Source organism: Puma concolor, chromosome C1, assembly GCF_028749965.1.
Source record: "Puma concolor isolate L17-30 chromosome C1, mPumCon1.1.hap2, whole genome shotgun sequence".
Classification (NCBI taxonomy): Eukaryota; Metazoa; Chordata; class Mammalia; order Carnivora; family Felidae; genus Puma; species Puma concolor.
In genome coordinates, this window is record NC_141674.1 from 73195167 (window position 1) to 73212545 (window position 17379).

Below are 17379 nucleotides of genomic sequence, written 5' to 3' on the forward strand. Positions count from 1 at the left end.
AGAACTACAGGCCAATATCCCTGATGAATATGGATGCAAAAATTCTCAATAAGATACTAGCAAATCGAATTCAACGGCATATAAAAAGAATTATTCACCATGATCAAGTGGGATTCATTCCTGGGATGCAGGGCTGGTTCAACATTCGCAAATCAATCAACGTGATACATCACATTAACAAAAAAAAAGAGAAGAACCATATGATCCTGTCAATCGATGCAGAAAAGGCCTTTGACAAAATCCAGCACCCTTTCTTAATAAAAACCCTTGAGAAAGTTGGGATAGAAGGAACATACTTAAAGATCATAAAAGCCATTTATGAAAAGCCCACAGCTAACATCATCCTCAACGGGGAAAAACTGAGAGCTTTTTCCCTGAGATCAGGAACACGACAGAGATGCCCACTCTCACCACTGTTGTTTAACATAGTGCTGGAAGTTCTAGCATCAGCAATCAGACAACAAAAGGAAATCAAAGGCATCAAAATTGGCAAAGATGAAGTCAAGCTTTCGCTTTTTGCAGATGACATATTATACATGGAAAATCCGATAGACTCCACCAAAAGTCTGCTAGAACTGATACATGAATTCAGCAAAGTTGCAGGATACAAAATCAATGTACAGAAATCAGTTGCATTCTTATACACTAACAATGAAGCAACAGAAAGACAAATAAAGAAACTGATCCCATCCACAATTGCACCAAGAAGCATAAAATACCTAGGAATAAATCTAACCAAAGATGTAAAGGATCTGTATGCTGAAAACTATAGAAAGCTTATGAAGGTAATTGAAGAAGATTTAAAGAAATGGAAAGACATTCCCTGCTCATGGATTGGAAGAATAAATATTGTCAAAATGTCAATACTACCCAAAGCTATGTACACATTCAATGCAATCCCAATCAAAATTGCACCAGCATTCTTCTCGAAACTAGAACAAGCAATCCTAAAATTCATTTGGAACCACAAAAGGCCCCGAATAGCCAAAGTAATTTTGAAGAAGAAGACCAAAGCAGGAGGCATCACAATCCCAGACTTTAGCCTCTACTACAAAGCTGTCATCATCAAGACAGCATGGTATTGGCACAAAAACAGACACATAGACCAATGGAATAGAATAGAAACCCCAGAACTAGACCCACAAACGTATGGCCAACTCATCTTTGACAAAGCAGGAAAGAACATCCAATGGAAAAAAGACAGTCTCTTTAACAAATGGTGCTGGGAGAACTGGACAGCAACATGCAGAAGGTTGAAACTAGACCACTTTCTCACACCATTCACAAAAATAAACTCCAAATGGATAAAGGACCTGAATGTGAGACAGGAAACCATCAAAACCTTAGAGGAGAAAGCAGGAAAAGACCTCTCTGACCTCAGCCGTAGCAATCTCTTACTCGACACATCCCCAAAGGCAAGGGAATTAAAAGCAAAAGTGAATTACTGGGACCTTATGAAGATAAAAAGCTTCTGCACAGCAAAGGAAACAACCAACAAAACTAAAAGGCAACCAACGGAATGGGAAAAGATATTTGCAAATGACATATCGGACAAAGGGCTAGTATCCAAAATCTATAAAGAGCTCACCAAACTCCACACCCGAAAAGCAAATAACCCAGTGAAGAAATGGGCAGAAAACATGAATAGACACTTCTCTAAAGAAGACATCCGGATGGCCAACAGGCACATGAAAAGATGTTCAGCGTCGCTCCTTATCAGGGAAATACAAATCAAAACCACACTCAGATATCACCTCACGCCAGTCAGAGTGGCCAAAATGAACAAATCAGGAGACTATAGATGCTGGAGAGGATGTGGAGAAACGGGAACCCTCTTGCACTGTTGGTGGGAATGCAAATTGGTGCAGCCGCTCTGGAAAGCAGTGTGGAGGTTCCTCAGAAAATTAAAAATAGACCTACCCTATGACCCAGCAATAGCACTGCTAGGAATTTATCCAAGGGACACAGGAGTACTGATGCATAGGGGCACTTGTACCCCAATGTTCATAGCAGCACTCTCAACAATAGCCAAATTATGGAAAGAGCCTAAATGTCCATCAACTGATGAATGGATAAAGAAATTGTGGTTTATATACACAATGGAATACTACGTGGCAATGAGAAAAAATGAAATATGGCCTTTTGTAGCAACGTGGATGGAACTGGAGAGTGTGATGCTAAGTGAAATAAACCATACAGAGAAAGACAGATACCATATGGTTTCATTCTTATGTGGATCCTGAGAAACTTAACAGGAACCCATGGGGGAGGGGAAGGAAAAAAAAAAAAAAGAGGTTAGAGTGGGAGAGAGCCAAAGCATAAGAGACTGTTGAGAACTGAGAACAAACTAAGGGTTGATGGGGGGTGGGAGGGAGGAGAGGGTGGGTGATGGGTATTGAGGAGGGCACCTTTTGGGATGAGCACTGGGTGTTGTATGGAAACCAATTTGACAATAAATTTCATATATAAATAAAAAAAAAAAAAAATTGTATCCGTAAAATAAATGCTATGAAGAAAATTTAAGACATGATATGATAGTTGGGGGACTACTTTAAACAGAGTGGTCAAGGAAGGCCCCTCTGAAGAGATGTCAATTACAAAGATAACTGAATGACTAAAAAAAGAACCAGCTATTGTGAACCCGAGAAGAACATTACAGCCAGAGATAACAGCAAACAACAAATCTCTATACATTAGAGGAATAGAAAGTAGGCCAATATGGCAAAAAATGTAGGACCGCCAGGCAGTGTGCTTTGACATGTATTTTCTCACTTATTCCTCCCTACGGTGATATGAGATAATAATATTGCCCATCTCCTATTTTATAGTTAAGGAAACTGAAGGTTAGAGAGGTTGGGTGCCTTACCCAAAGTCACAAGGTTCACAAGTGGAAGAGCCCTCCTATACCGTGATCTGGAGCAGGAGCGACATGATGCTATTTAAATAGGAAAACCCCGAGGATGTGAAGGGCTTGATTGGCTTTCACCACTCAATAACACTTCAGGTATTCAACTAAGTCTTATAACTTTCTGGATTTTGAACTTATTCCTCAATTCTTTTTGTCTAGATAAATTCTTCTGAATGTAGATCATCTTTAAATATTAACACCTGAGCTTATAAAATATTAAGCTGCTTTGTTTACACAGAGTTTATACAAGTCTGCTTTCAATTCTAAAAGATCCTAATGCTATAAGCCTTAACATAAGTTCTTACGAGGTCCAATACCAGTGAGACATTAAAAAGAGTAAATATTTTATTAACTGTTAATTGAAGAAATATAATAATTCATCAAAAACAACAAAGTACTAACTCCAATTTTCAACTTTGCACTACACCCAAGGATAACTTTCACATGGTGTGTTTACATCAGCAAATGGTTTTAAGTGCATTACAGAGTTCAAATGAAGTGAATTGCTGAATAAAGTCATATGGTTTAATAACATAAATCAGCATTTCCCAAACTGGTGTTCCTTAGAACCCATTCCAAGAGTTGTTTTGTGGGTAAAACAAGAGTTCTGTGGTTAATAAGTGGTGAGAAACTATGAGTTCAATACTCCTCATTATTGTTTTACTTTACTGAAGGCCTACTCAGGGTCTTTAATATGCTAATGTATACTGTCTGCTTCCAAGGGGGAATATGTATGAAGCATTACCCTTAGTTTGCATTAGATGCTTTGGGACACATTTAATATATCCTTTAATAAAGTTCCCAAGGAAAGACTGATAAATTTCAATATGCAAATGTGACATTTTATATAATCTTTCAAAATAAAGACTAAAGCAACAGAGTAAAGTTTTTCTAGTGTCAGTAGCATTAAGAGAAGAATAAGATTTATATTAAGCATTATGACATTAACTACATAAACTAAGTACATAGAACAGTAAACAAAGAATGTATATATACTTACCCGATCTCTAATTTGGGAAGTAAGGTTTTCCATGTCTCCAGTAAAGTGTTTAAGCCTTTGTTTGTAAATTTTAGATGCCTTTTTTAGAGCTATAGTTTTTTGCCTACTTGATTCTTTCATTGCTACAGCTTCATGCTTATTCTTTCTCAGTTCTAAGTTCCATTCAGTTATCTTGGTTTCTAAGCTCTAAAAAATATATATATTAGTAATATTTAAATTATTTTGGAACTCGATCTTTATGTAACATTATAAACATATATAATCTTCCATGGATTTTATCAAAAGGATTAATCATAGGATTAATAACAAGCATAACAGTAAAGAAAGGTAGTTTTACCATTGTTTATTTGTAACCAGTTGTAGAATGAAAATTTAAAATATATAAGCCTACAGAAAACTAATCCTATTCTTATTAAAGGTACTAATATTGGTGATTATGGCACAAGCATTTTCTTAAAACTTTCGTAATTAACTAGAACTTTTAAAAATTTCACATCTAGAATATTATACATAGTACTGGTTATGAAAATCAAAAAAACATAATTGAGCTGGAGACAATTCAAACAAGATACACAAAGCTTAAAGGAATCAGTAGCTCCCTACACACATTAGGACTCTTTAGTTGCAATTATAAAGGCTTAAAGGACATATGATCAAAATCTACAGACCACAAAAGATACAGATGAGATAAACACAGGCTTACTTAGCAAATTTTAATTTACTAGAATTAGGGGGAATGCCTTGACACTTCAAAGAATTACATCAAGGGCAATAAAAGTGTTCCTTTATCTAGTAACTTTGTGGGAGTTATTAATCCAAGACTAAAGAGGCTTAGAAAGGTAAATAACTATCAGATCCATAAGAATTAGTAAGAGTAAAAAGACATCTGAGGGGCTGAGGGATGTGTTTCTGTCCATTGACTTTAATGGTGTTAATTGGCATCACAGTTTCCTTACATATCTCTTGGTGGCATAACTAGAGACAGAATATTAGGATGGATGGATGATGGATACGATTTAGTGTAACTCTCATGCTTTTATTTCAAATTAAGACTTTGTATTTAAAGTATTTGAATACTAAATATCTAAGAATTTAGAGACTTAAGATTTTAATGCTTTTAGGGGCGCCTGGGTGGCGCAGTCGGTTAAGCGTCCGACTTCAGCCAGGTCACGATCTCGCGGTCCGTGAGTTCGAGCCCCACGTCAGGCTCTGGGCTGATGGCTCAGAGCCTGGAGCCTGTTTCCGATTCTGTGTCTCCCTCTCTCTCTGCCCCTCCCCCGTTCATGCTCTGTCTCTCTCTGTCCCAAAAAATAAATAAAAAACGTTGAAAAAAAATTAAAAAAAAAAAAAAAGATTTTAATGCTTTTACATTTTTTCAAAGTTGCATAATACTGAAAAAATAGTTAAATTATTACAGAATTTAGGTTTCAGTGTAACATGTTTTGGACAATCATTTTAATGAAAAAAATCAAAGGAGTCACAGTAAAAGACTGGGTTTTCTATTCAACTCCATGATCAATAAAAACTATGCTTCTTAACTTCCACTAAAATTGAGATTAAGAAGTACAACTTGGGGTGCCTGTGTGGCTCAGTCAGTTAAGCATCTGACTTCGGCTCAGGTCATGATCTCACGGTTCGTGGGTTTGAGCCTCACGTCGGGCTCTGTGCTGCCAGCTCGGAGCCTGGAGCCTGCTTCAGATTCTGTGTGTGTGTGTCTCTCTCTCTGCCCCTCTCCCCCGGCTCACGGTCTGTCTCTCTCTTTCTCAAAAATAAATTAAAAGTTAAAACAAAATAATAATAAATAAATACATCTTAAATAAGATTTAAAGACTTGTTTTCTTTGAAAAGTGAACTAGGTAGATTATGAAAAGTAGCAAAACACTCTTAAATAGTCTTTAGAAATGTATTTAAACTAAAAACAAAAAAATCCCATGAAATGTTTTCATAAGTAGTTGGAGGAAAACAAGAATAAAAGCAGTCCAAGTCTACTGAAGACTCCACAGGAAATACAGCTGTCTTCCTCTAAGAAACCACAGGGTGTCACCATCACACCACAAATAATTGCTACAATTTCAGCAGTAAACCATTTTCAACACCAAAGGTGAAATAAATTTTTTTTTTTTTTGGAATAAGGTTCTAGCCAGGGCATTCTCACTAGACTTATCCTATCTCACATTTGATCACTATTAGGGAGTATACCAAACTACCAAATTATTTTTATAGTTTCAAAATAAATAACTCCTCACAGTCTTTTGACAAATGAACAGAAACATAAAGTCAACTACTTGTCTTTCCCTATTTCCAAAGTAGTATACATGCTGCACATTATAAAGATAGCTATTCTGTGTCTTCTAAATTGTGAAAATATTCTATATCTAATTGTTATATAAAGATCCAGAAAGAACTGGGTTCAAAGTATCTTTGGGATAGTTCTCACAGAACTAAAATACAATTAAAAAATTTTTAAAGACCTACATAACAAACTGACTCAATTGAGTCAAAACTAAAATACTAAATAACTGAAATTTATGTTACCAAAGTGAGCTCATTATCTTTGATTTCGAAAAAGAACCTTGTGAAACCTAATGGAAGAATTCAACTCTGATCCCCCAATTAATGCCTTAAATTCCAAAACTGTGTTAGAGGAAATGTAGAAAAATCAGTAACCTAATGCAACCTCTTTTAATTATTTCTAAACAGCGGTATTTTTGTAAAGGAATTTAAACTCAAAGTATTGAGAGAATGTCACTGCAAAATCTTAAGATTTTAGTCTTATATTCGCTCTCTAAATTATCATATAAAAATTGCTAACATTAACTTTAAAAAATCATTTAATATTCCATTTTTAAATTGAAGAAACATATTTTCAAAAACTTCCCCAACTGCTCTTTGAGGACCGAATTAAAACTTGTGAGATAAAGTGTGATAGATGCTTATCTGAGGTGTCAGACCACACGCATGCTATTGTAAATACCATAACAGAGGAAGGCAATATCAACTGCCGCTCATCTGGGATGCCCTAGACCACCACGCAAAGGACAAAGGGGATCCATGTGGGAAAGTGCTCAAAAGAACATGTAGGAGGACAGAGGACAAAGGACAAAATTCGCATTCCGCATAAGCCTGCTTAATGTCCCTTTACTGGGCAAAAGCTTTTCCTCCTTGAAGAAAAAAAAAAACCAAAACATCCCAAGTGAAGTCTTGAAACATGCCACAAGTTGCAAACACCTGCAAAAGCAAACAAATTTAACACAGATGTGCTCACATTCAATAGGGGCTATCTTTGCACACTTTCCTGAAAATGAGAACACTGTGTCTTTTCCTTCAGCAAAAAATAATGACAATAGATCCAGTTAGCTTGTGTCATATCACAGAACCTCAATTTCTTCTTTCAAAATGCCTGTGAGGTTTCCAAAAGAATATTTAAACCAGAAACTGAGTTTAAACCAAAAAGTTCCCCTTGATTACACTGCTAAAAAACTGCATAACAAGAATGCTACTCAGTTTTCTAAATACCAAAGCTAAGTCAACTGATTTTAAAGTTGTTACCATTAATGACAAAAACAAAAATAATAAACGTTTACTGACTGCCTACTAATGTGAGAGTATATATTTATGTGTGGATGTAGAAAATAGAATTCTATATACCAAAACATTAACAATGGTTTTGGTATTTTTAAGTTATTTTAATTTTCTCCTTTGTATGTTACAAATTTTCCACAATAAACATAAATTAACTATATAATGGGAAAGATTTTTAAAGATATTCAAGCTCTAGAAATCCTTCCTAGACTGGTACTAAAGAGAGAGAGCATTTTTATATTGGGATTTGGAATCACATCTTTGGATGAGCCATAAATCTTAAGATTTGCCTCAAATATGTATTTCCCATGGCAACACTTAGATTGAATTTTTCCAAAACCACCAAATTCCAGAACTAAGGAAAGGCTTTATAGTTGTTCATTAATTTTATCACTTAAACTATAAAAGTGAGTGAATATTTATAACCTTTATATATTCTTTTAATTTATCATTCTCTGCTTCCTTTTTACGAATTTGGAGCTGTAGTCGTTCATGTACTACTTTTACTGATTGTGAAAAACGGTTTGCTTTCAAAGCATTTGCCTGTAACAGAGAAAACAAACAAAAAAAAATGTGTTACTTCTCAAAAATCTTTAACTTTATCCATACTTAGACATGATCTAAAAAGTTAATAAAAAGCAAAGTACCACTGTAAATTAACCCTGATCTCCCCCATTATAAATATATTTTATATAAACTATGGGGCTATTTAATCCTCCCCCCTTTTATTTAATGGTTCCTGATAATCTCCTTTTGAAAAGTCCTATCTATCCTAAGTAAATTATATCTAAAATGCTTCTACAGGGGCACCTGGGTGGCTCGGTTGGTTAAGCGTCGACTCTTGATTTCGGCTCAGGTCATGATCTTATAGTTGTGAGATCAAGCCCCATATTGAGATCAAGCTTCACGTTGAGAGTTGAGAGTGGAGCTTCCTTTAGATTCTCTCTCTCTCAAAATAAACAAACATTTAAAACTAAATAAATAAAATGCTCCTACAAACACCAAAATTCCTCAGTTTATACTAAAATTGAAATACAATACAAATTTATGCATAGTTCCTAATATATAGTGATTTATGCCAATTAATCTGACCTAAGTATCATAAAAATCTTTAAAAAAGAAACTGAAAAAAAAAAGATATTTCATAAAAACTTGTAAAATATCCAAATAATCTAAAAACATTTCTGGGTCTATTTTTGAGGATATGGGCGCCAGAATGGAAAGAGGGAAAAGAGGGAGTCAATATTGAGAAAACTGATAAATTAAGCTCAGAATCTGCTTACCTTTTCATTCTGAAACAAACAAGAAAGTTCTTGAATATAGGTCTCCTTTTCAAGTAGCTTCTTCTTAAGATTCTTCAGCAAATATAATGTAAGAGTTAGAAATATCACAATTTGGATAATGTTGACTAATTTTATAAAAACAAGCAGCACATACATAAAAAATGTCAGAGTAGACACAAAGTGTAAAAAGACTTACAGTATTTTCATTTTCATTATCAGTTAGCTTCTCTAACATGCTGGATAAACTGTCCTCTACCTATAAAAAAAAAAGATATTATAAATCAGTGCTCACAAACATATTTCTCTACATATAAAAGTACAAAGAAGAATAAGCATCACTAAAGAAATTAATACGGGCAACTTTTATGCACAGTTTAGATTTTTTAAAAGGTCATCAGATGGATTTTTGCCTGAGTGTTCCAAATCATTTTGTGTCCACAATTTATGAAATTAATTATATACCTAATTTCTAAATAACACCTCAGACAGTAGAAGCCAATGACATAAAAACCACAAAAATCTCGGGGCGCCTGGGTGGCGCAGTCGGTTAAGCGTCCGACTTCAGCCAGGTCACGATCTCACGGTCCGTGAGTTCGAGCCCCGCGTCAGGCTCTGGGCTGATGGCTCAGAGCCTGGAGCCTGTTTCCGATTCTGTGTCTCCCTCTCTCTCTGCCCCTCCCCCATTCATGCTCTATCTCTCTCTGTCCCAAAAAAATAAATAAACGTTGAAAAAAAAAAAATTAAAAAAAAAAAAACCACAAAAATCTGGGGTGCCTGGGTGGTTCAGTCAGTTAAGCCTCCAACTTCAGCTCAGGTTATGCTCTCACTGTGGGTTCAAGCCCCGTGTCAGGCTCTGTGCTGACAGCTCAGAGCCTGGAGCCTGCTTCGGATTCTGTGTCTCCCTCTCTCTCTCTGCCCCTCCCCTGCTCACACTCTGTCTCTCTCTCTCAAAGAAATACACATTTTTTAAAAATCTTATACACAAAGACACTCATGGTGCTGTTTACAAATAGGTTAAAAAATATCAGCAAACTTAATTCTATCAAGAATTTTTTTTAAAGAATTACAGCACATCAGTAAAAGAATTCTAAGTAGACATTTTAAATGAGAACATAGGAAAACGTTTATTTATTTTAAGGGTCATATTCCTGCTTGAGAAGGTGAAAAAGCTATGAATTTCTTTCACCCAAAGACGTTTATACCATGTACAAATAATGCAAAATTGTACACATACTTTCAGAGGGCTCATGGACTGCATAGAGCCCACTCTTTGACTCTGTAAAGGTACATAGTGGATTGCCTGGCATACTAATATTTTCATTTCTGTTGGGTATATACCACTTGTAAGTGAATGTTCACAGCAGTTTTATGCATTACAGCCAAAAAGCAGAAGCAACCCAAATGTCCATTAATTGAGAAACAGACAAATAAAAATGGTATAGCCATACAATGAAATATTATTCAGCAATAAAAAGGAAGCGCTGACATGTGCTACAACACGGGTGAACCTTGAAGACTATATTAAATGAAAGGCAGTTATGAACAACCACTTATTATAGGATTCTATTTATGTGAAATGTCCAGAATCAGTAAATTCATAAAAACAGAAAGTAACTATTAGGGTAAGGAGGGGCTGGTGGGGGTGGGAGATAGACGTGGTGATGAAAACGCTCTCACAGTGTGGTGACTGCTACACAATTCTGTGAATATACTACAAATCACTGAATTGTACACTTTAAAAGGGTGAACTGTATGGTATGTGAATTATCTCTCAGCAAACTGTTACCCTCAAAAAATAAAAGAATATATAAACACAGTGGTACAAAGTAGCTAAATTCTAAGAAAATTTTACTGTAATCAGCTGAAATGAAATATAACAAATGAAAAATTTTGAAATAGAAGATACAAGTATATTTTCTATAAAAACATGCTGCTTTCATGTAGAACAATTTGTGAAATACTAAGAGTCAGGGTTAGTTTAATGATTGCCATTTCAAACAAAAATTCAGGAATTCTTTCCATTTCAAATATACCAAATTTGAAGTTTCAAATCCTAAAACAAGTATTTAGGATATAGGCCAATGAAAAGTATGCTCATAATTTAATTTCTACAGTTTCAGAAATAGTAAACCCATCAAGTGAGAAACAAATCTATTAAATTAGTGCTTAGGGTCCTTACTTGTTGGTATTCTGTCTTTCTAAGAAGATGTTCTAAAGCTTGTTTTACATGTTTAAAAGTGTCTAATTCTTTTGTTAATTTTTCCTTCTGTTTAGCAATCTTCAAATTGAATGCAAAAAGATTAGCCTGACAAAATATAAGAACCACATACACATTTTAAGATACAGTATTAAGACACTCTAAAATACAATGTTGCTATTATCAAATAATAGTTTTTTCTAGTAACAAAATCATTTTTGCACATAGTAAATTTTGCCAAGTTTATTAATAGTAAATAGGATTGTATATCATACATTAAAGTAATGAAATCAAAATAGGGCTTAAGCCCTAAAGTATTTCAGGCATTTATTTTAATAAAACTAATAGAATACAGTCTATTTTTTGTCTCTAATTCAAAATTTAGTACACTGAAATTAGAGAATACAGGTTTCTATTCCCTATAACACTATAGAAAACAGATCTATTCATCTGTCAGAATATTTTAGTTTACATTCACTCTTGGAAAAGTTGACTCTCTAGTTCAAATTCAGGTAAGTCAAGCACCAAGGTATACATTTTCTAGCTTAGCTTCTTATCAAGGGCATGCCTGAATTATCTTTGAAGGAAAGAATTGCAGTTAAAGACATAGGAATAAAGAAGAATGATAAACCTGCAATTTTTTTGTATCAAATACCAGCATATGAGCATAACTACATTAATAAGGGACCACAGGTAATGCATTCTGAGTATTATGCTAGCTTTCCATTTTATAAGATGTTCACAAGTCAAGTACTCACATTTTCAAAACTAATCTCTTCAACGGTATCCTTAAATAATGGCAAAAATAATTCTACAGAACAGGTTGCCAATTCAGGTTCCTTAAATGTTGCTTCCAGTTCAGTCTTTTCATTTACGATGTCCTGCTTTCCACTAGATGTGTACAAATAAAATTTAAGTTAAATCTGTCACATATTTATGCAAATATAGCACAGCTTGACTAAATATTACAGTTCTACAAACTGCTCTCCAAAATGTAACAGTAAATTGTCACTGAAAACGTATGGAATTTTTCCTATACTCCCCTATTTTTCTATACCTAATATACACAGTTTTTAAAACACTGAGATATGTGAAACACAAAACCACCAACAGCAATGTTTCACTGTGCTACCTGATAATTATTGAACATCTCTTTTCTAGTTTATAAAATGACTTGCAAGAATGTGTATGCCTTTTTTACTTCCCTTCCTTCTCCCTACTCTAAACCCAAAAGATTTGCCTTACTCCCAAACTGTTTCTTTTAATTTACTGTTCAAAAAAAAAAAAAAAAAAAAAACTCCAAAGAATAAATAAGCTAACCAAATGAAACACAAAATAACTGAGCTCTCCAGATCTCAAAAATTCCTTCACACTTGACTTTATAATGAACACCATTCAAAACAAAACTGTTAACATTTGCCTTCTTGATTGCGTAGGCATTACTGTGCATCACTGTAAGAAACGTTTCTTTGGTCACATTTTACACCCTGAAATCAGGATGCTTCTTGTAATCTTTGTTAGTTGAGAGGCAGTCCTGAGCAGTCTTTCCTGCACATGCCCAGAACTTACAGAATAGATGGCCAGTGATGGGATGCCATGCCAGAGATGGGATGCACACTTTTTAACCCCTAAGAATGCAGGGTCATAGAGGGATTGAAGGAGCTGGTGAAGCAAGAATGCTTAGCAACATTCCAGAAGCAAGACTCCAATACAGGCTTGCTAGATAGCATAATTAAGAGCCCAACACCAATAAATTTTATTTCAGCTAAAGATGCTCCTAAGAAATGCCATATGACCAATACTCTCAATAGCAAGGAAAACTCTGAGTCAAAAAGTGACTCAGAAGAGTTGGATTTTGAGTATAAAAAAAAAAATTTTTAAGAATACCATACATTTCATTTTTATATAAGCACAGTTACTTGAAGTAAAAAAAAAAAAAAAAAAAATAAATCTAAGTTTGAAGGAGTTTTTTCAAAATCTATAAATAAAATTCCATGTGATAAGAAAACATGTGTCTTTCTTTAATAGGCAGCTTTTTTCTTTCTTTACAAAACATAACATAATGGCTCATCAACAACTGATGGCATCTTAGAGGCTATGTCAGAAAGCAGATTGCGTTCTTAAGCACTGGGCCTAAGAGGTTAGTTATAAATGACAATTGTCCATTATTAAAACCCATGGGCAGAAGAAAGTCAAGAATGGTTATATATGACCAAATATCATCATCATTTAAAACAAGCTAAACTAGAGGTTGGATTGTACTAGCAATAGTCACAATAATGGTGTTTTAAGACTGTCATTTTGGTGAGCAATGAATCATACAAATAACAAGTATATTCCCTGCTCTAAAGAAGATAGCAAAATATGACAGGTATTTGTTATATGGCAATGTTCCAAATGACAGTGAATTGATACTCATCAACTACATTTCCAATGTTCCACAGTATTTATACTTTCATTTACCTTAGCTATAATAATTCTCAATAGTTAAGGTTTTCATTTTCATTTGCTTTCATTAAGATTCCAAAAAACCAGCCAAATTCTGCCAAATGAGTACATTTGTGACGAGGTTAAATAAATACATGAATTGCTAGATTTGAAGAAGATACTCTTGGAAGAACGCTGTATTTGATTCAAATAATTTACCCTACAGACAAAACATGAAACCCTGAAATCAGAAAATTAGATATTCCCTGCTAGCATGGAGAATACCAGCTGAGGGGCACCTGGGTGGCTCAGTCAGTTAAGCGTCCGACTTTGGCTCAGGTCATTATCTGGCGGTCCATGAGTTCAAGCCCCACGTTGAGCTCTGTGCTGACAGCTCAGGGCCTGGAGCCTGCTTCCGATTCTGTGTCTCCCTCTCTCTCTCTCTGCCCCTCCCCTGCTTGCGCTCTCTCTCAAAAATAAACAAACCTTAAAAAAATTAAAAAGAAAAAAAAGAATACCAGCTGAGATGACTTTCACTGGCAGGCTGCAATAAACGTTCATTCTCTGGGGTACTTTTAAAATGAGGACATAGTTTTTCTGAATGACTTCCATCAATTGCAGATTTCTCCATAAATTTGGTAAATGGATTTATAAGTGGCGTCCACAACAACTTCTCATAAGCTGAAAGTTATGAAATATTATGAAATATTTTAGTCATTAAACATCATTTCAGTAGACTCTTTTTTCTGTCATTACCCTGTAAAATAAAAATCCTAAACAAGTATAAAGAGTAATATTTCACAGACAAAATAGAAATTATAACTGCTACTCATTGTGATACTAATTCAAAAAGTATCAAAATTGCATTGCTCAACCATTCAACAATTGCCAGTCCCCAGACACATTTTCCAAAAGGCCTGTTATTTTCTACATAACAAAAATGTAGAAATTTTTATTAATCTTTTTCTTGAGTATTATAATATTTTAATTCAGTCAAACTAGAAAATAAATATAAAAACTATGGTTAACTCTGGTCCTCAGTTTCATTGTATCTACCCAATAGGAAATGTAGGTCATTTACGCCTAGAATAGCAGAAATTTAATATACTTTTAAAGTATTTGGCAACAATAGCCACAAGGAAGATTAAGTTATTCTTTTGAAAGTAGATCTTTCAAAATTAAATTTATTCCCAGATCCCAGCTCAATCTAGGATATTCTTTACTGATAATAGATGACAATACTTCTAAGTTTTACTATACAACTGTTTTCACTCAAACTTAGAGATGTCATTTTTAAAAAAATTTTAAGTTTATTTATTTATTTTGAGAGAGAGAGAGAACAAGTGGAGGAGGGGCAGGGAGAAAGAGAGGGAGAGACACAATCCCAAGTAGGCTCTGTGCTGTCAATGCAGAGCCCAATATGGGGCTCAATCTCATAAACCCTCAGATCATAACCTGAGCCAAAATCAAGAGTTGGACCCTTAACCAACTGAGCCACCCAAGCACCCCAGATGTCATGTTTTTAAATATGAATACTCATGAATATCTTCAGAACTGTTCCATTTTAGGTAATGTTAGTGCTTTAGCAATCATTAAAGCTATGTTTTCATAACTCCATTATATGATCATGTGTCTCCCTGACTTCATCTGTCTCCCTGATCATGTGTCTCCCTGACTTCATCTGTCTCCCTGATCATGTGACTCCCTGACTTAAATCAAATGTTATATTTAAGATTTTCTGCATGTTTTCAGAAATGTTACCTCTTTGTAATTTATTTTTATAAATCTGCGTTATACAATACATATGTTCAAGAAATTTCAATACTTTGGGTAGATGTGAAGAAATTATAGGTTGAAAATTACTCATAATAAAAAAAAAAGAAAATTACTCATAATATTTCCAAATTACAGACACTTCTAAAGTGTTTGTAAAAATGTATCTACTTTTGTCTGAAGTTTCTATTTATCACCGAGACAAATATTTAGGATATAGGCCAATGAAAAGCATGCTCGTATTTTTGAAATACCAGCAACTCATGTACAAGTAGAACTGCTAACTAACCTACCGATAGTCCCAGATGATCTACTTAAATGCTGCAAACATGAAACATCTGTTAGTAGGCATGATATTGTGAGCTATCTGAAGTCTAGAAGAATTTAAAAATATACAGATACACACAATCAAATGAAAAGCCAAACCTAACAGTGAAGAAGACTATGATCTGGATAAGGCACTGCAATCAGTAGTACTATCATGTACTGAGTTGTTTGGTTCCAATAGCTACCCTACTCACAGAGGAACTGGTCTTTACTTTCAGCCATTCGCTTGTTTAGAATTTGTCTCTCTGCACATTGGCATCTCAAGAAAGAATACCTTATTTATATTTGAATCCTCAGCACCTACAAGCCTTATAACAGCAAAGCAATAATTGAAGGAGAGAAGACTCAAGGTTTAGAGCAGTTAATGTGATGAATCAAGACAGTTGCTTTTTAGTTATTCACCTCACTGATCCATCTTTTTAGGGATCATTAAAAGAAAAATGTTTCCTATATTTGGAATAAAAGTTCAAAAATTAATGTAAGAGGATTAGGGGTCTTCAATTTGTAGACATATTTTAAAAGATTCAGTTTGGCATCAGTATTTTAAAAGTAAGTTCTCACTTGGCTTTGTGGGTTATTGGTAGCTACTTATACAATTTTTCTAAAGTTTTATCATAAGATGAAATCATACAACATTTTTCTGCTTCACCTATTAAAAAAAAGTAACCATGTCTTACCTTAAAGAATAAACAAAGTTAACACATTGTAAAAAAGAGATTTTAGAATGACTTTTAGCCCAACAGTCAAAAAAAAATGTTACCTTCATTACTGATTCTTCAAAACATAAAGAACTGTGTAAGTCTCAGACATTTCCATAGAAATGATCAACAATGATATTCTTACAACGTAGAAGTATTTTCTAGGATAAAAATTGTTCAAAGGTTCCAAGGCATTCCGCTATTTTTGTGCTGTGACAGTATTATAATAACCAAAACCATATGAGTGCCGAAAAACAATGTAATAATTTTCTTTAGCATAGAAAGTCCCACCTTTATAAAAAGTGCTATCATTTTAGTGGACCAAACGTATTCTTGTATGGAAAAGCAGATGTTTCACAAGAAAATGCTTTCAATTACGTGGAATGTACTGCCAAATGACAAATACATTATACTTCTGTACAACTTGGTGGTGAGACAAAGACATACTCTGCACACATTATTTAATAATCAAAGCCCCAAAGATTACCAATTTAAATATATTTTAATGTTTAAAGAATTGAATTTCCTATACAAGGATGACTTTACCAGCCCCCTCTCAAAAGGGCATGTACTTAAAGCTTTTTCCAGGCGTGGTCATGGTTTATGCTGACCCAGCTACACTCACTAAACTATGTTCCATTTTGGCCAACAACCAGCATTTGAGGAATGGCTGTTCAGGGACTGTAATGCTAGCCACGGTCAGAGAAAGAAAGATCCCAGTTCATGACCTTCCTTAGCATCTAGATTGCTCTAAGTAAGCAAACCAGCTGCAGACAAATATGTATTCAAAACTATCTCTCTGGAGAAAAGCATAAGAATCTCACAGATTTGAACTTGTTTTGCCAAACATTAATTCTTGGAAAACCAGCTCCCATTGGACTGAAATAGTCAGCAAAGAACACAAAGTAGATACAGGAATGCTGCTCGTTTCTCTCACTGTATCTACACACTAGTCAAAGTTCACTAGAGAAGAAACTGTAGAGTCCCGCAGAACAAATGTGAGTGTGGCAAAAAGGAAGAGAAAAAGGCATTCTAGGCAGAAGGTGAAGTACAAGCATGAGGAAGGAATCATGAGGGGACATGATTTGTAAGCACAAGTGACAAAGGATGACACTGGACACACTGACAGTGGTCACTGTATGCCAAGCTCAAGAGCTTGAATTTTTTCCTAAGCATTAAGACAG

At 34.6% G+C, this 17379-nt stretch overlaps 1 protein-coding gene across 12 annotated transcripts in view; it reads right to left on the minus strand.

The window, feature by feature from the left end:
• Positions 1–17379, minus strand: part of ODF2L (outer dense fiber of sperm tails 2 like) — a 72492-nt gene that overhangs the window by 52577 nt on the left and 2536 nt on the right. For 7 of the 12 annotated variants that reach the window (XR_015254840.1, XM_086717457.1, XM_086717454.1 and 4 more), the window contains exons 2-7: positions 11729–11861; positions 10953–11078; positions 8970–9029; positions 8774–8845; positions 7917–8033; positions 3909–4094 (exon numbers count right to left, since the gene is read on the minus strand). Coding sequence is in view for 11 of the 12 variants with exons in the window: in XM_086717457.1 (XP_086573583.1) it covers positions 3909–4094; positions 7917–8033; positions 8774–8845; positions 8970–9029; positions 10953–11078; positions 11729–11861 (694 nt within the window). In the remaining variant the exon portion in view is untranslated. Of the gene's footprint in view, positions 1–3908; positions 4095–7916; positions 8034–8773; positions 8846–8969; positions 9030–10952; positions 11079–11728; positions 11862–13433; positions 13524–13915; positions 14079–17379 lie in introns of those variants that run through there. The other 5 variants (XM_086717458.1, XM_025935367.2, XM_086717456.1 and 2 more) reach the window with 4 other exon arrangements.